General features: G+C 37.9%; 1 protein-coding gene across 4 annotated transcripts in view; it reads left to right on the top strand.

Annotated features, from left to right (window-relative positions):
- Nucleotides 1-25,489, top strand: part of KIF15 (kinesin family member 15) — a 119,197-nt gene that overhangs the window by 49,297 nt on the left and 44,411 nt on the right. For all 4 annotated transcript variants that reach the window (XM_082348345.1, XM_082348344.1, XM_082348346.1 and 1 more), the window contains exons 5-9: nt 983-1,020; nt 11,172-11,269; nt 12,598-12,777; nt 23,296-23,505; nt 25,262-25,387. In XM_082348345.1, coding sequence (XP_082204471.1) covers nt 983-1,020; nt 11,172-11,269; nt 12,598-12,777; nt 23,296-23,505; nt 25,262-25,387 — 652 coding nt within the window. The remainder of the gene's footprint in view (nt 1-982; nt 1,021-11,171; nt 11,270-12,597; nt 12,778-23,295; nt 23,506-25,261; nt 25,388-25,489) is intronic.

The raw sequence follows: 25,489 nt of genomic DNA on the forward strand, positions 1-25,489 counted from the left end.
GTAAACAACTAGATAATACTGTTTTCTAGCTCTTGGGGCATTGAACCAAAAAGTAAACTCAAAATTTTATATTTCTGCCATGAATCCAATGTAAACACATTTAACATCCTAATTTACATCTATCTTCAACATAAATTTTTATTTTTTTAATATTTATTTATATTTATTTTGGCTGCACCAGGTCTTAGTTGTGGCACGTGGGATCTTTAGTTGCGGCATGTGGACTCTTAGTTGTGGCATGCATGCAGAATCTAGTTCCCTGACCAGGGATCAAACCTGGGCCCCCTGCATTGGGAGCATGGAGTCTTACCCACTGGACCCCCAAGGAAGTCCCTAAATTTTAATTGTTTTAGTTTTTTGTTTCTCCTGTTTCTGGTGTACCTGAGGAGATATGACACTACACAAAAAAAAAAAAAAAAAAATCAAGCCTATAGTATAAGGATGTTTTTAATTGCTTTGTTTTTAAATGAAGACATCTTAGTATCTTTTAAAGGCAGAATTTAGAAAGAGAATTGCTGCATTATTTAGAAGAGCAAAAATTGGGGAAAAAAAAGTCTAGTTGGTTCTGATTAAATAAATTATGATACATTCATGGAATACTATGTAGCCATTAAAAATAAAGAGGCAGATCTCTATTTACCAGCATAGAAAGATGTGTGAGATAAAAATTAAGGGAAAAAAACAGGTTGCAGAGAAGTATGAATAGCATCATTCCAATTCTGTAAATAAAAATTAAATGAAAACTCTGATGGCCGTGTCTGTATAATCCAGAAGCATTTATTAGACAGTTAAGAGTGGTTAAGTCTTAGTGGTAGAATAGGAGAGAAAGAAAATGTATCATTCACTTTTTACCTGATATAATTTTAAAAAAGACAATTAGTTCTTTGTGGGGAAAATTTATATACTAGTAGACCATATTAAAATAGGGTAGTCTTCTAAATTTCATGTGTGAAAATAATATATGAAACATTCTTTTTTACAGTGGACAGACTGGTTCAGGGAAAACATTTACTATGATGGGTAAGTAAATTAGAGATTAACATTTACTGGCTTAGTCTACTCTTTTTGTGATGACAAAACTTAGTATATTTTTTGGAAAGGAATACTTTCTGGTATATGATGTTGACCTCATAAAATTAGGGTTATTTCCCAAGCTTCTGTCAGATTGCGACTTCCATTATAGCAAAGTCTGTGTTTTTAGCTATGTTCCCAGCTCAATGCTTAGCACAGAGTATGTGCTCAATGAACAATTTTTGAAGTGGGTTTAATGAATTTTTATATATTATGTACCTGTATAACCACTACCCAGACCAAGATTCCTAGTCAGTAACTACTCCCACTGCTGTCCCCTGACATATGTATTACTCTGACTTCTGTCATCACTAGTTTTGCTTGTTTTTTGCACTTCTACAAATGAAATTTTACTGTATTTACTCTTTTATGTATGGCTTCTTTCTCTCAGCCTGAGGTTTGTCAGATTCACTAATGTTATGGCATGTAGTAGTAGTTTATTTCCATTGCTGTATAATAGATTATTGTATGAATATACCACATTTTCTATTATTTTTTAATAGATCTTTATGGGAGATAATTGCTTCACAATACTGTGTTAGTTTCTGTTGCACGGCAAAGCAAATCAGCCATATGCATACACATGTCCCCATATCTCCTCCCCCTTGAACCTCCCTCCCGTCCTCCCTATCCCACCCCTCTAGGTCATCACAAAGCACCGAGCCGATCTCCCTGTGCTATGCCGCTGCTTCCCACCAGCCAACTATTTTACATTCGGTAGTGTATATATGTCGATGCTACTCTCACTTCGCCCAGCTTCACCCTCCCACCCCATGTGATCAAGTCCATTCTCTATGTCTGCCTCTTTATTCCTGCCCTGCAACTAGGTTCATCAGTACCATTTTTTTTTTTTTTTTTAGATTCCATATATATTCATTAGCACATGGTATTTGTTTTTCTCTTTCTGACTTACTTCACTCTGTGTGACAGACTCTAGGTCCATCCACCTCACTACAAATAACTCAATTTCGTTTGTTTTTATGGCTGAGTAATATTCCACTGTATATATGTGCCACATCTTCTTTATCCATTCATCCATCGATGGACATTTAGGTTGGTTCCATGTCCTGGCTATTGTAAATAGTGCTGCAGTGAACATTGTGGTGCATGTCTCTTTTTGAATTATGGTTTTCTCAGGGTATATGCCCAGTAGTAGGATTGTTGGGTAATATGGTAATTCTATTTTTAGTTTTTTGAGGAACCTCCGTACTGTTTTCCATAGTTGTATCAATTTACATTCCCACCAACAGTGCAGGAGGGTTCCCTTTTCACCACATCCTTTCCAGCAATTATTGTTTCCAGCTTTTTTGATAATTGTTTCCAGCTTTTTTTGATAATGGCATGAAGTGATACCTCATTGTAGTTTTGATTTGTATTTTTCTAATAATTAGTGATATTGAGCATCTTTTCATGTGCCTCTTGACCATCTGTATGTCTTCCTTGGTGAAATGTCTACTTAGGTCTTCCGCCCATTTTTTAACTGGATTGTTTGTTTCTTTCATATTGAGTTCCATGAGCTGTTTGTATATTTTGGAGATTAACCTTTTGTCTGTTGTTTCATTTGCAAATATTATCTCCCATTCTGAGGGTTGTCTTTTTGTCTTGTTTATGGTTTCCTTTGCTGTGCAAAAGCTTTTAAGTTTAATTAAGTCCCATTTGTTTATTTTTGTTTTTATTTCTGTTACTCTAAGAGGTGGGTCAAAAAAGATCTTGCTGTGGTTTTTGTCAAAGTGTGTTTTTCCTCTAAAAGTTTTATAGTGTCTGGTCTTACATTTAAGTCTTTAATCTATTTGGAATTTATTTTTGTATATGATGTTAGGTAGTGTTCTAATTTCATTCTTTCACATGTAACTGTCCAGTTTTCCCAGCATCACTTATTGAAGAGGCCGTCTTTTCTCCATTGTATATTCTTACCTCCTTTGTCGTAAATTAGGTGCCCATATGTGCGTGGGTTTATCTCTGGGCATTCTATCCTGTACCATTGATCTATATTTCTGTTTTTGTGCCAGTACCATACTGTCTTGATTACTGTAGCTTTGTGGTATAGTTTGAAGTTGGGGAGCCTGATTCCTCCAGCTCCGTTTTTCTTTCTCAAGATTGCTTTGGCTATTAGGTGTCTTTTGTGTTTCCATACGAATTGTAAGATTTTTTTGTTCTAATTCTGTGAAAAATGCCATTGGTAATTTGATAGGGATTGCATTGAATCTGTAGATTGCTTTCAGTAGTATAGTCATTTTCACAATATTGATTCTTCCAATCCAAGAACATGGTATATTTCTCCATCTGTTTATGTCATCTTTGATTTCTTTCATCAGTGTTTTATAGTTTTCTGAGTACAAGTCTTTCGCCTCCTTAGGCAGGTTTATTCCTAGGTATTTTATGCTTTTTGTTGCAGTGGTAAATGGGAGTGTTTCCTTAATCTCTCTTTCTTATTTTTCGTTGTTGGTGTATAGAAATGCCAGAGATTTCTGTGCATTAATTTTGTATCTTGGAACCTTACCAAATTCATTGACTAGTTCTAGTAGTTTTCTGGTGGCATCTTTAGGATTTTCTATGTATAGTATCATGTCATCTGCAAACAGTGACAGTTTTACTTCTTCTTTTCCAATTTTTATTCCTTTATTTCTTTTTCTTCTCTCATTGCTGTGGCTAGGACTTCCAAAACTATGTTGAATAATAGTGGTGAGAGTGGACATCCTTGTCTTATTCCTGATCTTAGTGCACATGCTTCCAGTTTTTCACCACTGAGCATGATGCTTGCTGTGGGTTTGTCATATATGGCCTTTATTATGATGAGGTGGGTTCCCTCTATGCCCATTTTCTGGAGAATTTTTGTCATAAATCGTTGCTGAATTTTGTCGAAAGCTTTTTCTGCATCTATTGAGATGATCATATGGTTTTTATTCTTCAGTTTGTTAATATGGTGTATCACATTGATTGATTTGCGTATATTGAAGAATCCTTGCATCCCTGGGATAAATCCCACTTGATCATGGTGTATGATCCTTTTAATGTTCTGTTGGATTCTGTTTGCTAGTATTTTGTTGAGGATTTTTGCATCTATGTTCATCAGTGATATTGGTCTATAATTTTCTTTTTTTGTGATATCTTTTTCTGGTTTTGGTATCAGGATGATGGTGGCCTCATAGAATGAATTTGGGAGTGTTTCTCCCTCTGCAATTTTTGGAAGAGTTTGAGAAGGATTGGTGTTAGCTCTTCTCTAAATGTTTGATAGAATTTGCTTGTGAAGCCATCTGGTCCTGGACTTTTGTTTGTTGGAAGATTTTTAATTCTGGTTTCAATATCATTACTTGTGATAGGTCTGCTTATATTTTCTAATTCTTCCTGGTTCAGTCTTAGAAAATTGTACCTTTCCAAGAATTTGTCCATTTCTTCGTGGTTGTCCATTTTATTGGTATATGGTTGTTGTAGTAGTCTCTTATCATCCTTTGTATTTCTGCAGTGTCAGTTGTTATTTCCCCCTTTTCATTTCTAATTTTATTGATTTGTGTCCTCTCCCTTTTTTTCTTGATGAGTCTGACTAAGGATTTATCAATTTTGTTTATCTTCTCAAAGAACCAGCTTTTATTTTTATTGATCTTTGCTATTGTTTTCTTCATTTCTATTTCATTTATTTCTTATTTCTGCTCTGATCTTTATGATTTCTTTCCTTCTACTGACTTTGGGTTTTCTTTGTTCTTCTTCCTCTAGTTGTTTTAAGTGTAGGGTTAATTGTTTATTTGAGATTTTTCTTGTTTCTTGAGGTGAGATTGAATTGCTATGAACTTCCCTCTTAGAACTGCTTTTGCTGCATCCCGTAGGTTTTGGGTCATCGTGTTTTCATTGTCATTTGTTTCTATGTATTTTTAAATTTCTTCTTTGATTTCTTCAGTGATCTCTTGGTTATTTAGTAGCACACTGTTTAGCCTCCAGTGCTTTTTACACTTTTTTTCCTATAATTGATTTCCAGTCTCAGAGCGTTGTGGTCAGAAAAGATGCTTGATATGATTTCAGTTTTCTTAAATTTTTCAAGGCTTGATTGGTGACCCAAGATGTGATCTATCCTGGAGAATGTTCCATGTACACCTGAGAAGAAAGTGTATTCTGCCACTTTTGGGTGGAATGTTCTATAAATATCAATTAGATCTATCTAGTCTATTGTGTCATTTAAAGCTTGTGTTTCCTTATTTATTTTCTGTTTGGATGATCTGTCCATTGGTGTAAGTGAGGTGTTAAAGTCTCCTACTATTATTGTTTTACTGTCAATTTCTCCTTTCGTGGTTGTTAGCATTTGCCTTATGTATTGAGGTGCTCCTCTGCTGGGTGCATAAACATTTTTAATTGTTATATCTTCTTCTTGGATTGATCCTTTGATCATTATGTAGTGTCCCTCCTTATCTCTTGTAACAGTATTTTAAACTCTATTTGATCTGATACGAGTATTGCTATTCCAGCTTTCTTTTGATTTCCATTTGCATGGAATATCTTTTTCCATCCCTTCACTTTCAGTCTGTATGTGTCCCTAGGTCTGAAGTGGTTCTCTTGTAGACAGCATATATATGGGTCTTGTTTTTGTATCCATTCAGCCAGTCTGTGTCTTTTGGTTGGGGCATTTAATCCATTTACATTCAAGGTTATTATCGATAGGTATGTTCCTATTACCATTTTCTTAATTGTTTTGGGTTTGTTTGTTTGTTTTTAACATCTTTATTGGAGTATAATTGCTTTACAATGGTGTGTGAGTTGGGTTTGTTTTTGTGGATCTTTTTCTTCTCTTGTGTTTCCCATTTAGAGAAGTTTCTTTAGCATTTGTTGTAAAGCTGGTTTGGTGGTGCTGAATTCTCTTAGTTTTTGTTTGTCTGAAAAACTTTTGACTTCTCCATCGAATCTGAATGAGATCCTTGCCGGGTAGAGTAATCTTGGTTGTAGGTTTTTCTCTTTCATCACTTTAAGTATATCCTGCCACTCCCTTCTGGCCTGCAGAGTTTCTGCTGAAAAAATCAGCTGGTAACCTTATGGGGATTCCTTTGCATGTTATTTTTTGGTTTTCCCTTGCTGCTTTTAATATTTTTTCTTTGAACTTAATTTTTGTTAGTTTGATTAATATGTGTTTTGCTGTGTTTTTCCTAGGGTTTATCCTGTATGGGACTCTCTGTGCTTCTTGGACTTGGGTGACTATTTCCTTTCCCATGTTAGGGAAGTTTTCCATTATAATCTCTTCAAATATTTTCTCAGACCCTTTCTCTTTCTCTTCTTTTTCTCTTCTTTTTCTGGGACCCCTATAATTCGAATGTTGGTGCATTTAGTGTTATCCCAGAGGTCTCTGAGATTGTCTTCAGTTCTTTTCATTCTTTTTTCTTTATTCTGCTCCTTGGCAGTTATTTCCACCATTTTGTCTTCTAGCTCACTTATTCCTTCTTTTGCCTCAGTTATTCTGTTATTGATTCCTTCTAGTGTATTTTTCATTTCAGTTATTGTGTTGTTCATCTCTGTTTGTTTGTTCTTTAGTTCTTCTAGATCTTTGTTAAACACTTCTTGTATTCTCTCAATCCGTGCTTCCATTCTATATCCAAGATTCTGGATCATCTTTACTATCATTACTCTGAATTCTTTTTCAGGTAGATTGCCTATTCCCTCTTCATTTATTTGGTCTTGTAGGTTTTTTTTACCTTGCTCCTTCATCTGTGACATATTTTTTTGCTGTCTCTTTTTTTTTTTAATGAGTGGGATTGTGTTCCTGCTTTACTGGTTGTTTGGCCTGAGGCTTCCAACACTGGAGTTTGTAGGCTCTTGGGTAGAGCTGGGTCTTGGTGCTGAGAGAGGAACTCTGTGAGACCTCACTCCGATGAATATTCCCTGGGGTCTGAGGTTCTCTGTTAGTCCAGTGGTTCAGATTCGGAGCTCCCACCGCAGGAGCTTCCGCCCAACCCTGTGCTCGCAAATCAAGATCCCACAAGCCACGTGGGGTGGTAAATAAAAGAGAACAATAACAAAGTAAAAAATAAAATTAGACTAGGAAACTAATAGATATATTAGAAAGAATGTAAAAATAAAAATATAGATGAATCAACAACCGGAAGGTACGTCAGTACCACAATAGTAAAAAAGAGGAGGAGGGAGAAGAAAAAAAAAGGAGGGGGGGAAGGCCTTGGCTGTGGAGAGCGGGGCCTAAGCAAGTGTGAGGTTTGGGTGGTGGGTGGGGCCAATGCTCAGCACCCACAGGGCTAGAAAAGGCCCTGGAGGCTGTGGGGGGGTGGGGCTTAGGCTCAAGGAACAGAAGGGGCCCAGGCGTGCCCCCCACCCCTGGTCTCAGAGGATGGGGTACGTCACCTGGGAGCCCAGCAGGCTTCCTGGGCTTCAGTGGGCAGGGCAAACGCCTTCCTCTCCTCTCCTGCTCCTCAGGTCTGGGGTCTGGGAGGGCCCTTCCCACCTGCCAATCCTGATCTCCCTGTCCTCCCTCCTATACCCCCAGGACCAATGGGGGGTGGGCCTTGGAGGGCCGGGAACTGGTCTGGGAGCTCAGTAGGCTCCCTGGGCCTGAGTGGGTGGGGAAAACACCCTCTGCTCCTCCTCGACGGCCCCTCCCACCTGCCACTCCTGATCTCCCCGGCCTCCCTCCTGTGCCCCCAGGACCCATGCGGCCTGGATGGGGCTTTGATGGGGGGGAACTGGCTTGGGAGCTCAGCAGCCTCCCCAACACCAGTGTGCCAGGCGATTGCCCTCCGCTCCTCTCCCACTCTTCCCAGAGAGTCCCTCCCACCTGCCTCTCCTGATCTCCCCTGCCTCTCCTGATCTCCCCTGCCTCTCCTGATCTCCCCAGCCTCAGGGGAGCTGATCCTGTCTGGCCTCCACTTCTCCTTCCTCCTTGGTCCCCCTACGTCCTACTGGTTCACTCTGTGGTTCCTCCCGTCTCTTTGGGGTCAGAGTCCCCCACCAGCGGCCGGCAGGCGCCCTAGTTGTGGGGAGATGCTAACTCTGTGTCTTCCCACACTGCCGTCTTAAAGGAATTCCACATTTTCTATTCTGCTGTTGCTAGAGAGTTTTAGAGCACATGAATAGTACTGTTATGGACATTTTTTTCTTGTGTGTGTCTTTTATAGTTCATATCTATTGAACTTTAAACTTATGGGCGTGGACTTGCTGGGTTATAATATATGTATGTTCAGCTTTAGTAAAAAAAGTCATGATGGAGACACGTAGACGTGGAATTTCCCAGTGCTCCACATCCATGTCCACATTTGGTATTGTCTGTTTTAAAAATTTTAGTTGTTCTGGAGTATGTATAGTACTATCTCATTGTGTTTTTATTTGCACTTGTTTGATGTCCATTGACTACTAAGCACCTTTTATATGCTTATTGGACATTTGAATAGCCTCTCTGTAAAATGCCCATTCAAGCTTTTTTCTCTTTTTTAAAAATAAATTTATTTATTTATTTGTTTATATTTGGCTGCATTGGGTCTTCTTTGCTGTGTGCAGGCTTTCTCTAGTTGCAGTGAGCGGAGGCTGCTCTTCGTTGTGGTGCGCGGGCCTCTCATTGCTGTGGCTTTTCTTGCTGCGGAGCACGGCCTCTAGGTGCACGGACTTCAGTAGTTGTGGCATGTGGGCTCAGTAGTTGTGGCTCACGGGCTCTAGAGCACAGGCTCAGTAGTTGTGGCGCATGGGCTTAGTTGCTCCACGGCATATGGGATCCTCCCAGACCAGGGCTTGAACCCACGTCCCCTGCACTGGCAGGTGGATTCTTAAGCACTGCAACACCAGGGAAGTCCCTCAAGCTTTTTTCTTATTTAAAAATTATCTTGTCTTTTTCTTACTCATTTGTGGGGATTCTTCATAAAATAGATTAGCTCTTTGTCTATGATATAGATTACAGATTTTTCTGTAGGTTTTTTCTTTTGGCTTATTTAATTTTTTCTGATGCCAACGGTTTTTATTTTTATGTGGTTGAATTTCAGGTTTTTTTGTTTTGTTTTGTTTTTTAATGGTTTCTGAATTGTGAGTTTTAGTAAGAAAGGTTTTCCCTTCTATGAGGTTATAACAACATATAAGTGAGTACTTAAAATATGCCAGGCACTCTTCAAGGCTCTGGTGGTCTATTCAAATACAAGGCAATGTCCAGGCTCTCATGGAGCTTATATTCTCATGGGGGATGTACAAGTAAAAGCAAATAAGTGTCTAGTAATTATGCCAGAGGTAGTAAGTGCTATGAAGAAAAATAAGAGGATGGAAAAGAGCAGGGGGTGCTGTTTTAGTTAGGTGGGTCAGAGAGGCCTCTCAGCATGACATTTGCAGAGAATTACTGAGTGAAATGAGAAGAAACCATAAGACTCTGGGAGAAGAATCTTCCAGGCAGAGGGACCATCCCTGCAAATGCACAGGCCCTGAGTTGGGAGCATGCTCAAGAGCATTCAAGAAACAGCAAGAAGACACATGGGGCTAGAGTGGAATTTTACAGGATAAGGGGCAAGTTGAAATTGTAGCCTGAGGCCAGGTCATGGATTTTGGAATTTTTCATGAGGGTATGTGAAGTCATGGGAAGGTTTTTTTTGTTTGTTTTTTTAAAGAAGAATTACATGATCTGATGTATAATAAAAGGACTACTCAGGCAGCTGAATGGAATAGAGACTATAGGAGGGGCTAGAGCTGAAGCAAGATTGGGAGCCAAGGCAGGAGACTAGGCAAGAGATGATAAGGTAACTATAATGAATATTTTGAGTATCTTTATATAGTATTTAGCAGGAAAATGTTATAAAATTATCCGCACATATTCTAATATTATCTGTCCTCTGTGTTCATTTACTTGCATTTCTCTGCCCTGTTTTTTATTTTTTTTTATTTTTTTTTTAAGGTCCAGTTTACAAGGGCCATTTAAAATATTTTAGGTATAGCACACCGAGATGACGATAATATTTTTAAATTTATTTTCTGTAACTTTCTTGCATACACCAGCATTTTGTTATTCCTTTGGTCTCTAAGGCATATATATATATTTTTAAGTAAATTTACTTTTTTTTTTTTTTTTAATTTACTTATTGATTGATTGATTTTTGGCTGTGTTGGGTCTTCATTGCTGTGCGTGGGCTTTCTCTAGTTGCGGCGAGCAGGGGGCGACTCTTCATTGCAGTGTACCGGCTTCTCATTTCGGTGGCTTCTCTTGTTGTGGAGCACGGGCTCCATGCGCATGGGCTTCAGTAGTTGTGGCACGTGGGCTCAGTAGTTGTGGCACACGGGCTTAGTTGCTTCTTGGCATGTGGGATCTTCCTGGACCAGGGCTTGAGCCCGTGTCCCCTGCATGGCAAGTGGATTTTTAACCGCTATACCACCAGGGAAGTCCCTCTAAGGCATGTTTAACTAATACATATAGTAACTTTTGGATCTTTTCTAGCTTTATAGTTTTTTTTCTGGCAGATATAGCTATAGCTTGAATTAGTATCCAAAAAATCCTGCTGTTTACGGATCCACTCACATCTCCCCTTTTCCCCAATGTTAACAAAATAGAGATTGGATTGCTCTTCAGTTTTCTGTCTGTACAGAAATCTTGTGAAGAATTCCTATAGTATCTTTCTTACCAGCTTGGCTTTTATTGCCCAATTAAGAAAATACTAGCTAATGCTAATTTTTATACCCTGTGAGATAATTATTACCATTATTATTTCCATTTTATAGTTGAAAACTCCAAGAGATTAAGTAATTAGCCTGTGGCCACACAGCCAGTGTATAACGATCAGCCTAGGAGACAGAATGTCTTATGCAACAGTAAAGTACAATTATTTGTTATTTCTGCTAATTTTCGTACCTGCAGAAGGAAAAATTTCAAGCTTGGGACTGAAATGGATATTTTAATTTATCAAACAACAACTACTTTTTAAAATTGCTTAGTGGCTATTGTGTGCCCTTCCCTTCAGTCCTATTGATAGGCAGGTTCTATTATGCCATCTCTTACAGACCACGATTTATCTTGTTTGGGGGCCTGAAAGAAACTGATTATACAGTTTGTCTTTTCTATATGAATTGCCTTTCAGTGTTGCTGTTTTGAAAGACTCCTGTTAACAGAATAAAAATGAACAGCTATATATATATTTTTTTACGTTTTTCTTTAGGACCATCTGAATCTGATAATTTTTCTCATAACCTGAGAGGAGTAATTCCACGAAGTTTTGAATATTTGTTTTCCTTAATTGAACGTGAAAAAGAGAAGGTAAAACTTACTGTAAAAATAAAGCGATTCTATGAAATACCTAGTTCTGAGTAGCTAACTACTAATAATCAGCTCATGATACATGGAGTGGCATCACGGGTAGTCTACAGTGTGGATAGGCTAGGGTCATAAAAAAAATCTTTCAGCTCTTAAGATACAATGAAGGATTCTGAGTGTTTTATTTTCTAAGAGTTTTTGGTCTATAATACATGCATCATCCATGAGCCCACACTGAAAGAAAGAAGAATGTAGTGCTTCTTAGGCTCTCAGATTTTACAAGAGAGAAAGTGTAAAGAAAAGCTTAACTGAGGAAAACAGATTCATTAAGCTCTGTCACCTACCTGCGCCTAGGCTCACAGTTGACTGCAGCTCTCCCTACATCTTCATGACAGCCACTAGTAATGGGCCCATCTCTGCCTCCTTTGCAGCACCTGCTACCACCTGACCGTGATCTCCTTGCTTCACACGTGTGGCTCCATCGTCCTAGCAATGTGGCCTTCCGTTTTCCATTGGCTCCCAGATTGGGTCATTCTGTGGGTTGTGCGTGTTTAGCTTAGGGAATTCCAGGCTTAAGAGCCGTTAGTGTTTTATATTCTATTACCTATGTGCCAAGGAGTCTGATATATAGCATTGGTTTACCACTTACTCCTTTGCAGAAACTATGCCTGACCATTGCAGTTAGACACACATATTATGTGCCAGTGAAGTAAGTTTAGTGACATGCACTTCTGTGGTTAAAAATCCTATAGCGAGGCTTTTTAAAGAAAACATTTATTTGTTTATTTTTTTAAAGAGAGACTTTTAAAATACATTATTTTCAGTCGTTTGAGGAATATAACACTTGGTTTATATGTAAAACAGGTGAAAATGGAATTGCTATTTTCATCACAAGGGAAAAAAATTATGTAACTATGTATGGCAATGGATGTTAACTAGACTTATTGTGATCATTTTGCAATATATACAAATATCAAATCATTATGTTATACGCCTGAAACTAGTATAATGCTGTATATCAATTATACCTCAAACAAAAAATGGAATTGCCTATTTGGAATGCTCAAGTCCCACCTCCCTGTCTTTGTTCTGAGGCACTGTTGGAAACTTTAGGGCTCCTGGGACCACAGTTCGATGCTGCTTTAAAATGTACTGATGTGCTGAAACTAGTAATCTACATTTTAAAACTGACTTTTACGTGTCCTGTATTGTGTAAAGGATAATGTTGTAGGAAATTTATATGTTGTGAAGTGAGTGAAAGATGAATGCTCATGAAAGGTAGGGATGAACTCATGAAAAGAATATAGCTAAACCAGGCTTCTCTTTTACAGGCTGGAGCTGGAAAGAGTTTTCTTTGTAAGTGTTCCTTTATTGAAATCTACAACGAGCAGATCTATGACCTCCTGGACTCTGCATCGGCTGGACTGTACTTAAGGGAGCATATTAAGAAGGGAGTCTTCGTTGTTGGTGCTGTGGAGCAGGTGGTGACCTCAGCTGCTGAAGCCTATCAGGTACCCTGCCTTGAGCAATTTGATTCGTAGGCAACATAGCATGCTGTGACAAGCACCTTGATCTCAAAAAAAAGAAAGAGTTGGGCTTCCCTGGTGGCGCAGTGGTTGAGAGTCTGCCTGCCAATGCAGGGGACACGGGTTCGAGCCCTGGTCTGGGAGGATCACACGTGCCGCGAAGCAACTGGGCCTGTGAGCCACAATTACTGAGCCTGCGCGTCTGGAGCCTGTGCTCCGCAACAAGAGAGGCCGCGATAGTGAGAGGCCCGCGCACCGCGATGAAGATTGGCCCCCGCTTGCCACAACTAGAGAAAGCCCTAGCACAGAAACGAAGACCCAACACAGCCATAAATAAATAAATTAATTAATTAAAAAAAAAAAATGAAAAAAGAAAGAGTTGAGTTATTAAAAATGTTTTGTAAAGCCATAACCAGAATGTTCATGAGAAGAAATGAAAGAAGGATATGACACTGTTTTATAAATTTCCCCTTCGTTAAAATAGAAGTTTGACCCCTTGATTTTGTGTTATTTTGGTGTTGTTCATTCCAGTCATAGACTCTTAAAAACCACCTTCTATGTCACTGGAGGACAGTTTGTTAGTGACCATATCCCTTTAGTTGTTTGTCCTGGGAGCTGCCCTTTTGTTTTTTGGGTTTTTTTTTAAAGGATATAGAGTTACAGTTTTATTTTATTATTATTTATTTATTTAATACATTTATTTATTTATTTAATTTTGGCTGTGTTGGGTTTTCGTTGCTGCGTGCTGGGTTTCTCTAGCTGTGGCGAGTGGGGCTACTCTTTGTTGCGGTGTGCGGGCTTCTCATTGCGGTGGCTTCTCTTGTTGCGGAGTACGGGCTCTAGGCGCGCGGGCTTCAGTAGTTGTGACACACTGGCTCAGTAGTTGTGGCACGCAGGCTCAATAGTTGTGGCATGCGGGCTCAGTAGCTGTGGCGCATGGGCTTAGTTGCTCCGTGGCATGTGGGATCTTCCCGGACCAGGACTCAAACTTGTGTCCCCTGCATTGGCAGGCAGATTCTTAACCACTGCACCACCAGGGAAGCCCGGAGCTGCCCTTTTGAAGAGCTCCTGGGATCTCTGCCTTCAAACCAGCTGGCTGTTCTCTCTATTTTCTACCCTTGTTTATTACTTGTTAGGTGTCAAAAGGCAACCTCTTTTGGCCATTCAGCTCAGGACAAACAAACCTTTTGACAGGAATTTGCAAAATATTCTATTCACATTTTTTTTTTGAATTTTTGAATTTTTTTGAATTTATTTTTTTATACAGCAGGTTCTTATTAGTTATCCATTTTATACATGTTAGTGTATATATGTCAATCCCAATCTCCCAATTCATCCCACCACCACACACACAAATGCACCCCGCCACTTCCCCCACCTTGATGTCCATACATTTGTTCTCTACATTTGTGTCTCTATTTCTGCCCTGCAAACTGGTTCATCTGTACCATTTTTCTAGGTTCCACATATATGCATTAATATACGCTATTTGTTTTTCTCTTTCTGACTTACTTCACTCTGTATGACAGTCTCTAGATCGATCCATGTCTCTACAAATGACCCAATTTCATTCCTTTTTATGGCTGAGTAATATTCCATTGTATACATGTGTCACATCTTTTTTATCTGTTTGTCTGTCGATGGGCATTTAGGTTGCTTCCATGTCCTGGTAAATAGTGCTGCAATGAACATTGGGGTGCATGTGTCTTTTTGAATTATGGTTTTCTCTGGGTATATGCCCAGTAGTGGGATTGCTGGCTCATATGGTAATTCTATTTTTAGTTTTTTAAGGAACCTCCATACTGTTCTCCATAGTGGCTGTATCAATTTACATTCCTACCAACAGTGCAAGAGGGTTCCCTTTTCTCCACACCCTCTCCAGCATTTGCTGTTTGTAGATTTTCTGATGATGCCCATTCTGTCTGGTGTGAGGTGATACCTCATTGTAGTTTTGATTTGCATTTCTCTAATAATTAGTGATGTTGAGCAGGTTTTCATGTACTTCTTGGCCATCTGTATGTCTTCTTTGGAGAAATGTCTATTTAGGTCTTCTGCCCATTTTTGGATTGGGTTGTTTTTTTTTTAATATTGAGCTGCATGAGCTGTGTATATATTTTGGAGATTAAGCCTTTGTCCATTGATTCGTTTGCAAATATTTTCTCCCATTCTGAGGGTTGTCTTTTCGTCTTACTTGTAGTTTCCTTTGCTTTGCAAAAGCTTTTAAGTTTCATTAGGTCCCATTTGTTTATTTTTGTTTTTATTTCCATTACTGTAAGAGGTGGATCAAAAAAGATCTTGCTGTGATTTATGTCAAAGAGTGTTCTTCCTATGTTTTCCTCTAAGAGTTTTATAGTGTCCGGTCTTACATTTAGGTCTTGAATCCATTTTGAGTTTATTTTTGTGTATGGTGTTAGGGAGTGTTCTAATTTCATTCTTTTACATGTAGCTGTCCAGTTTTCCCAGCACCACTTATTGAAGAGACTGTCTTTTCTCCATTGTATATCCTTGCCTCCTTTGCCATAGATTAGTTGACCATAGGTGTGTGGGTTTATCTCTGGGCTTTCTATCTTGTTCCATTGATCTGTATTTCTGTTTTTGTGCCAGTACCATATTGTCTTGATTAGCTTTGTAGTATAATCTGAAGTCAGGGAATCTGATTTCTCCAGCTCCATTTTTTTCCCTCAAGACTGCTTTGGCTATTCAGGGTCTTCTGTGTCTCCATACAAATTTTAAGATTTTTTGTTCTAGTTCTGTAAAAAATACCATTGGTAATTTGGTAGGGATTTCATTGAATCTGTAGATTGCTTTGGGTAGTATAGTCATTTTCACAGTATTGATTCTTCCAATCCAAAAACATGGTATATCTCTCCATCTGTTTATATCATCTTTAATTTCTTTCATCAGTGTCTTATAGTTTTCTGCATACAGGTGTTTTGTCTCCCTAGGTAGGTTTATTCCTAGGTATTTTATTCTTTTTGTTACAGTGGTAAATGGGAGTGTTTCCTTAATTTCTCTTTCAGATTTTTCATCATTAGTGTATAGGAATGCAAGAGATTTCTGTGCATTAATTTTGTATCCTGCAACTTTACCAAATTCATTGATTAGCTCTAGTAGTTTTCTGGTGGCATCTTTAGGATTCTCTATGTATAGTATCATGTCATCTGCAAGCAGTGAGAGTTTTACTTCTTTTCCAACTTGTATTGCTTTTATTTCTTTTTCTTCTCTGATTGCCGTGGCTAGGACTTCCAAAACTATGTTGAATAATAGTGGCGAGAGTGGACATCCTTGTCTTGTTCCTGATCTTAGGGGAAATGCTTTCAGTTTTTCACCATTGAGAATGATGTTTGCTGTGGGTTTGTCATATATGGCCTTTATTATGTTGAGGTAAGTTCCCTCTTTGCCTACTTTCTGGAAGGTTTTTATCATAAATGGGTGTTGAATTTTGTCGAAAGCTTTTTCTGCATCTATTGAGATGATCATGTGGTTTTTATTCTTCTGTTAATATGGTGTATCACATTGATTGATTTGCATATATTGAAGAATCCTTGCATCCCTGGGTAAATCCCACTTGATCATGGTGTGTGATCCTTTTAATGTGTTGTTGGATTCTGTTTGCTAGTATTTTGTTGAGGATTTTTGCATCTATATTCATCAGTGATATTGGTCTGTAATTTTCTTTCTTTGTAGTATCTTTGTCTGGTTTTGGTATAAGGGTGCTGGTGGCCTCATAGAATGAGTTTGGGAGTGTTCCTTCCTCTGCAATTTTTTGGAAGAGTTTGAGAAGGATGGGTGTTAGCTCTTCTCTAAATGTTTGATAGAATTCACCTGTGAAGCCATCTGGTCCTGGACTTTTTTTTGTTGGAAGATTTTTAATCACAGTTTCAATTTCATTGCTTGTGATTGGTCTGTTCACATTTTCTTTTTCTTCCTCTATTCACATTTTATGGATTCTAACCTGGCCAGTTGATTTTAAACAATTTTTTGTATGTAATATTTGATACATATACAATATTGCCACATGCATATAACTTACTAAGCATAATGTTAAAATGAACTTGCAGGACCCCATTAGACAATTTAGACTTAAATATCACCAATATTATCATTCTACCTGTGTGCTTCTTTCTATCTCATATCCCTGGTTCCTCCCTGAACATAAGCACTGTGCTGAATGTCATTATCATTTTCTTCTACTTTTAAATCACGTATGTACGTATTTCTTAAAATGTTAGTATTGCCTGTTTTTGAGTTTTAAAAAGAGGTATGTATTTTGCCTTCTCTAACTTTTTTGAAGTCAACACAGTGTATGAAATTCATTCATGTTGCCTTTTTTTCACTGCTGTGTAATCCATTATGTGAATATTTATAAATAAATAAATATACATATATCAGGGTTCATTAATTTATTCTTCAGTCTTCAGCAAATCTTATTCAAACTTCTTAAACTGTGACTCTCATTGTAAAAGATAGGTTTTACTTGTGATCCGGTGTATGTATATTTGCATATTCAAAAAATAATGTTGAGATTTTGATTGGAATTGCATTGCAGTTAGAGACCAGTTTGGAGGGATTGACATCTTTACAATAGAATTCATACATGAACATGGTATGTCTCTTCATTTAATTGGGAGTTTAATGTCTTACATTACAATAATTTTTACCATAAAAGTCTTAACTTTTTTTGTTACCTTTATTCCAATATACCTTATATTTTTTTATTGCTCTGGTGGGGGATAACTTCTTTTTAAAATTACATGTTGTCTGTTATGTATAGAAATGCAGGTTTTTTAATAGAATGCTTTTATAATCAGCCACCCTGTTAACTATCTTATAAAATCAAGGGTGTGTGTTAAATTTTGTCAGATGCTCTTTCTGCCTCTACTGAGATGATCATGTGGTTTTTCTCATTTAACATGTTAACATGATAAAATATTGGATTAGCTTTGTCAGTATTTTGTTTATCATTTTTCATCAGGGCTTAAGATTTAGATAAACTTGTAATTCTCCTTTTTCCTACTTTCCTTGTCTTGCTTTATTACCACCTTTATGTGTTTTCTGGAAATATGTGTGATTAGAATGACCTGTTCTTAAAAAGCATGTAGCACTCATCCCCCAAATCATCCGGGCCTTGTGTTTAGTTAGATTGATTATTTGTTTATTTATTTATTTATTTAGTAAGAAGATTTTTAACAACAAATAAAAATTCTTTAATAGACCTATGCAGGCATTTTGGGTCAGAAGTCTTGATAGGTTGCGTATTCCTGGAAAAATTTCAGTTTCCTCTAAGTTTTCAAATATATTGGTATAAAGTTGTTCCTAGTGTTCTCATTTTAAAAATCTTTGCTGTAACTACAATTTTGTTCTCTTTTTGAATAGTTGTGATGGTTTATATGGCCTTACTTTTTAATGTTTTATTTTTATTTTCTTTGGGTTTATCCTACTGTCCTTCTTCTGACTTCTTAAGCTCGATGCTTAGCTCGTTTTGGCCTTTCTTTTGTATTTAATGCTATAAATTTACTTAATATTACTTAAAGTTTACAAAAGTTTTAATATCTTAACTGTCATATAGATCTAAGTATTATTCCATTATAATTTCTTTTTTGACCCATGATTTACTTAGAAATGTGATTTTAAATTCCCCAATTTATGGGAAATTTAAATTTATTTTTCATGTTGATTGTTAATTGCATTGGGATCAGAGAATGTGGTCTTGTGTGATTCCTTGTCTTTGAGATTTATTGAGAAATTATTTATGGATTAATACAATGGCCAACTTTTATAAGTGTGTGCTTGAGAAGAATGTACATCCTTGGATATAGGGTTTTATATTTTTAGTAATTTTTTTTGTCTGTATAATCTATCAATACTTAAGATATATTAATCTCCAACTAAAGTGTTGGTTTTGTCTTGATTTTTGTCTATATACGAAAATATATATGTATACATATAGAGATAGACTTTTATTAGGGGCATATGCAAGTAGTAGAATTAATATATCTTCCTTTGATTTGAATTCGTAGTTTTGTATTTATATTAACACAGTTTTCTGTTTTTTTTTTTAATTTTTATTTTTGGCTGCGTTGGGTCTTCATTGGTTTGTGCAGGCTTTCTCTAGTTGTGGAGAGCGGGGGCTACTCTTCGTTGCGGTGCGCAGGCATCTCATTGCAGTGGCTTTGCTTGTTGTGGAGCATGGGCTCAAGGCACACAGGCTCAGTAGTTTGGCATGGGGGCTCTAGAGCGCAGGCTCAGTAGTTGTAGCACATGGGCTTAGTTGTTCTGTGGCATGTGGGATCTTCCCAGACCAGGGCTTGAACCCGTGTCCCCTGCATTGGCAGGCGGATTCTTATCCACTGCGCCACCAGGGAAGCCCCTAGTTTTCTATTATTAACACAGTTTTCTATTAACATATTTTGCCTTAAAAATTTATTTTGTCTGATATTGACATACCATTCAGCATTCTTTTGATTAGTTATTTGCCCAGTATATGTTTTCCCATCAGTCCTCTGTGTTTTAATGTTTTAAGTTTTTCTACAAGAAAAACCATGTAGTTATATCTTGCTTTAAAAAAAAATTTTTTTTTTCACAGCCTCTTACCTAACTTTACATAAGTATGATTGTTGATATTGTTGGACTGTTTTCTACCATCTTTCTACCATCTTTCTTAGTGTTTTTTGTTCTGTTTTATTCAATGCTCTTTCCCCTTTCTTCCTTTCTTTTTTAAAAATATTTATTTATTTATTTGGCTGCGTCAGGTCTTAGTTGCAGCATGCAGGATCTTTAGTTGTGGCATGTGAACCCTTAGTTGCAGCATGTGGGATCTAGTTCCCCAACCAGGGATCGAACCTGGGCCCCCTGCATTGGGAGTGTGGAGTCTTCGCCACTGGACCACCAGGGAAGTCCCTCTTGCTTCTTTTTAAGATGAGCAATTTTAGGTTCACAGCAAAAGTGAGGGGAATGTACAGTGATTTCTCATATATCCTGTGCTCCCCCAAATGGGTAGCCTTCCCCACTTTAAACATTCCCCACTAAAGTGGTACAATTGATGAACTTACATTGACATATCGTAATCACCCAAAGCCCATAGTTGACATGAGAGTTCACTCTTGGGTTGCCTTTTTGGTTTTGATCCCGTATGAAGCACCATTTGTTTAAAAAAATTTTCTCATTCGGTTGCCTTTGCACCTTTAAAGAAAATCAATTGACCGTACATGTATGGGTTTATATCTGACTGTATTCTGTTTCATTGATCTATGTGTCTGAATCAGTTACCAATACACAACTGTCTTGATATTGATATTGTTGCTCGATATTAGGCAAACCTGAGGATATCATAGGTTTGGTCCCCCACCACCACAATAAAGCAAATATTGCAGTAAAGTGAGTCACATGAATGTTGTGGTTTCTCAGTGCATAAAAAAGTGCTGTTCTGTAGTTTGTTAAGTGTGCAATAGCATTATGTCTAAAAAAACAATGTATATACCTTAATTTAAAAATATTTTATTGTTAAAAAATGCTAACCATCCTCTGAGCCTTCAGTGAATCATAATCTTTTTGCTGCTGGAAGGTCTTTCCTCAGTGGTGATGGCTGCTGACTGATAGGGATGGTGGTTGCTGAAGGTTGGAGTGGATGTTGCAATTTCTTAAAATAAGACAACAATGAAGCTTGCTGCATCAGGGGACTCTTACTGTCACTAATGATTTCTCTGCAGCTGTTTGGTACCATTTTACCCATCGTGGAACTTCTTTCAAAATTGGAGTCAGTCCTCTCAAACCTTGCCCTGCTTTATCAACCACATTTATATAATATTCTAAATCCTCTGTTGTCTTTTTAACAATCTTCACAGCATCTTCGCCAGGAGTAGATTCCATTTCAAGAAACCACTCTCTTTGCTCATCCATAAGAAGCAACCTCTCATCTGTTTTATCAGGAGATTGCAGCAGTTCAGTCACACCTTCAGGCTCCACTTCTAATTCTACTTCTCTTGCTATTCCTACCACATCTGTGTTATTTCCTCCACTGAAGTCTTGGACCCCTCAAAACCACCCATGAGGGTTGGAGTCAGCTTCTTCCAAAGTCCTGTTAATGTTGATATTTTGACCTCTTGCCACGAGTCGTGAATGTTCTTTATGGCATCTAGAGTGGTGAATCCTTTCTAGGAAGTTTTCAGTTGACCTTCCCCAGATCCATGAGAGGAATCACTATCCATGGCAGCTTTAGTCTTATGAACTATATTTCTTCGATAATAAGATTTGAAAGTCAAAATGACTCCTTGATCCACGGGCTGCCGAATGGATGTTGTATTAGCAGCCATGAAAACAACATTAACCTTGTTGTACATCTCCCCCAGAGCTCTTGGGTGACCAGGTGTATTGTCAATGAGCAATACTATTTTCAAAGGAATTTTTTTTCTGAGCCATAGGTCTCAACAGTGACCTTAAAATATTCAGTAAACCATGTTGTAAACAGATGTGCTGTCATCCAGGCTTTGTTGTTCCGGTTATAGAGCATAGGCAGAGGAGATTTAGCATAATTCTTAAGGCCCTAGGAATTTTAGAATGGTAAATGAGCATTGGCTTCAACTTAGTCACCAGCTACATTAGCCCCTAACAAGAGAGTCAGCCTTGCTTGACACAGGGTTGCCACAAACCTTCAATTTGTAAAAAACATAATATCTGCAAAGCACAATAAAATGAGTTAGGCCTGTATTGCTGAGAAGTACGTCTTGAGATCAGGTAGAGTAAGTTCTCTAATTTCTTAACAATTAGTTTGGTTATTCTTTAGTCCTTTGCATTTTCATATACTCAGATTTAGTTTGTTAGTTTCTACAGAAAAGACTGATGGGATTTTTGAGTGGGATTGGGTTGAATCTGTCGATCAATTTGGGGAGAATTAATATCTTAACAATATTGAGTCTTCCAATCCATGAGTATTCACCAAATAGTTTTGTTTTTGATTTTTGTTTGTATTTGGCCTTTGCACAAGTATTTAAATAAGCAGACTTGTATTTGCTTTTTCACCTTATGTTGTACAAATGATAGCATATTGTGCTACTTTTGCACTTGCTTTTTTAAATTTTTATTTATTTTTATTTTTATAAATTTATAAATTTATTTATTTATTTTTGGCTGTGTTGGGTCTTCGTTGCTGTGCGCGGGCTTTCTCTGGTTGCGGCGAGCGGGGGCTACTCTTTGTTGAGGTGCGAAGCCTCCTCATTGCAGTGGCTTCTCTTGTTGCGGAGCACGGGCTCTAGGCACGCGGGCTTCAGTAGTTGTGGCACATGGGCTCAGTAGTTGTGGCTCGCGGGCTCTAGAGCACAGGCTCAGTAGTTGTTGCGCACATGCTTAGTTGCTCCGCGGCATGTGGGATCTTCCCGGACCAGGGTTCGAACCCGTGTCCCCATCATTGGCAGACAGATTCTTAACCACAGCGCCACCAGGGAAGCCCTGCACTTGCTTTTTTAAGCTAATAGTATTTTGAAATTTGTCCCATGTTTGAGGATCTCGCTCTCTTTCTCTTTACAGCTGTATGAATGTATCATTATCTAATATTTAATATACAGTATTTAGTGTTATGAAAAGGAAGCATGAACTACTAACCAAAAAAATAAAGATATAAACCATTTCATTTTTATGCTATGGCTGGTTAATAGAGAGGGTTATAACAGCTCCATTTATTGAGTGTATGTGCTAAGCCCTGTGCTAACTTCTTTTGTATATGTTATTTCATTTAATTTTTTTATCTACTTTTTGAGGTAAGCTACTAATTTCTTCATTTTATCCAATACATATTATGACCATGCCACTCAAGAATGTAGTTCTCAGACTATGGGTGTCACATAGGAGGTTGTTAGAAATGCAGGATCTCATTCTCTCCCTCACGTCTGCTGAGTCAGAATCTGAATTTTAACCAGATCCTAGCTGATTAGCATTCATATTACAGTTTGAGATGTTCTGCCCTGTGAGGTAGGTACCCATATTCCCGTTTTACAAATATGGGACTGAGCCTTGAAAAGGTCAACTGGCCCCCAGACCACACAGCTGGTAGATAGTGGAGCCAAGAGTTGAACTCATGTTCATCCTATTCTAGAGTCTGCGGTCTGAACCTTCATGTATCTGCTTGCCACAGGGAATAGGGAGGGAAAACAAATACTTTGTAGACCAAAAGAGCTAATAAAACTTAGGGCTTGAAGGTAATTTTAAGATTTCTTTTATCTAACTTTCTCATAGTCTCGGTAAAGAAGAGGGTTCAGAGAGATTTTGCGATTTGCATTGAGTTAATACAAATAGAGAAATGGCAAAGCCCATTCTAGATCCTATGCCTTCTGATTTCCTGCTTGTTTTCTTTCATGACATGGAGAAGAATCAAAAAAGGAAAGGGAAAGGAAAATAACTTGAGTATATTCCTCATTAGATAGTCTCTCACCACTCTGCAAATTTCCTACTGATGTTCGTGGCTGTTGTGACCACTTGGAAGTTGTGATAACGTATTTTCCTTTTGCCTAGGTGTTGTCTGGAGGGTGGAGAAACAGACGTGTAGCATCGACATCAATGAATAGAGAATCCTCTAGGTCTCATGCAGTCTTTACAATTACAATAGAGTCGATGGAGAAAAGCCATGAAACTGTGAACATACGGACCTCCCTTCTCAATCTGGTGGATTTAGCAGGATCTGAAAGGCAAAAAGATACCCATGCAGAAGGGATGAGATTGAAGGTAAGAATGGAATTATGGTCTTCAATTCTTGACTGTGAATTATTACTAGAAGTCAGTACCAAGCTAAGTGTTTTGAGGGCTACAAAGGATTAAGAAATTGCTTTCATCCAAAAGGTATAGACATTTTTGTTGTGGGGTAGGGACAGTAAACATACATGGGATATGATGAGTGTCAGTAGCAAGAGTATTTGAATTCATGCCAAAAGGGGTGATAATATGAGTGGTAGCAGGGGTCAGAGGAAGAAGGGTGTGACATGGCCTGCTTGGGGGAAGCATGGGAAAGTAGTTCTTGAGTTAAGGGTTAAGGACCTCATTCTAGGCTAAGGTATTACCAGAAGTTCTTGGTAATATGTATTGCTAATGTGTATACATATATGTATTGTAATATGTACTGTCAATAAAATGTGTGTGGGGACTTCCCTGGCGGTCCAGTGGTTAGGATTCCACGCTTCCAATGCAAGGGACACGAGTTCAGTCCTTGGTCAGGGAACTAAGATCCCACATGCCCTGCGGACCAAAAAAAAAAAAAAAAAGGTTCTTACATTATAAAACAACTATACTCCAATAAAAATTAATTAAAAAAAATAAAATGTGTGTGGATTCTGCAGTTTAGGATCTATAAGGACGGGAGAGAGAAGAGTCAGAAATGGTAGAGGAGAGGGTCTTGTTTGCCTTAAAAGTGAGGATTTGAGCCGCTTGAGCTCTCAGGCAGTTTCAGTCTGTCTCACATTTGTGTTTCTATAGGGACATGAAGTAAAGACAAATAGCATAAGTTCAAAATAGGACATATGCTGGGCCCATTCTAAATGCTTTATATATATTAGCTATTTAACCGTCCCAACAACTCTGGGAAGTGATTCTATTATCCTTTCTATTTTGAAGAAACTGGAGGAAATTTTCCAGAGGCACATGGCTAAGAGTTGCTGAGATTCAACAGCTCCACAGACAGGGCTCTCAACTTAGGTGGTGACCCTAAACCACCTTTCTGAATGGTAACAGATAGTGGCAACTCCGAACTCATCACATCTTGCTTAATAATTTCTATTCCTCCTCTCTTTTTTTCTATTCTCCCACTTCTACAGACCCAGTTATCGAAATATGCTCCCTACGGTAAAAATCCAGTGTAACATGTTTAACCCAAACATTTTTCTTTTCTCCTGAAACCACTCTTTTAAAGAGGTTTTATTATACATTACATTACAGAATTAGACTGAATGTTCTCTTGTAATATGTTCATTGGTGGCTTTGTGGGACATGGGAGTGGGTTATTAGTTACCATACCCTTATAATGTAGCAAACATTTTAACATAAAACGATTGAAAAATATGCCTATTAATGCACTCCAACTTTTTTTCCTCTCGTCTCTTCTAGATTTTATCCCTACCTATAGGTCAGTTTAAAACTATTACAATTATGAGGTGACATTGATATTTTTTTCCTTCACATGATTTTTGTGTTTGTATTTGAATAGTACTAAAATTGCAGTGTGTGCCTCGAATAGGAAAAGGTTAGTGGACAGTTGAGGACATCTTTTTGCTGAGAAGTTAGTTACCTTAACTTAATATTAATTAATAATTAATTAATTAATAATTATTAATTAATATTAATAATAATAAGTTAATTATTATTAACTTAATATTGTCCCTGTCTTGCCTTTCCATTCAAAATTGCCACCCTGCTAGGTATATTTTAATTCAAAATACTAAAAAGACATCAGTGCACCTCAATTTTTTGTTCTTTTTCCCCAACACCCTAGGAAGCAGGTAACATAAACCGATCGTTGAGCTGCCTGGGCCAGGTGATTACTGCACTTGTCGATGTGGGTAATGGAAAACAGAGACACGTTTGCTACAGAGACTCCAAACTTACCTTCTTACTCCGGGTAAAGTAGATAATTGAGTTCCTGGGCCCCTGTTTTGGTTATGCTCACTATGGTTGGCAGTTGGATAATCTCTCAGCCTTGGTGCTAATAGTATACATTTTG

Source organism: Balaenoptera borealis, assembly GCF_965194805.1.
Source record: "Balaenoptera borealis genome assembly, chromosome: 12".
In the NCBI taxonomy this organism is placed as follows: Eukaryota; Metazoa; Chordata; class Mammalia; order Artiodactyla; family Balaenopteridae; genus Balaenoptera; species Balaenoptera borealis.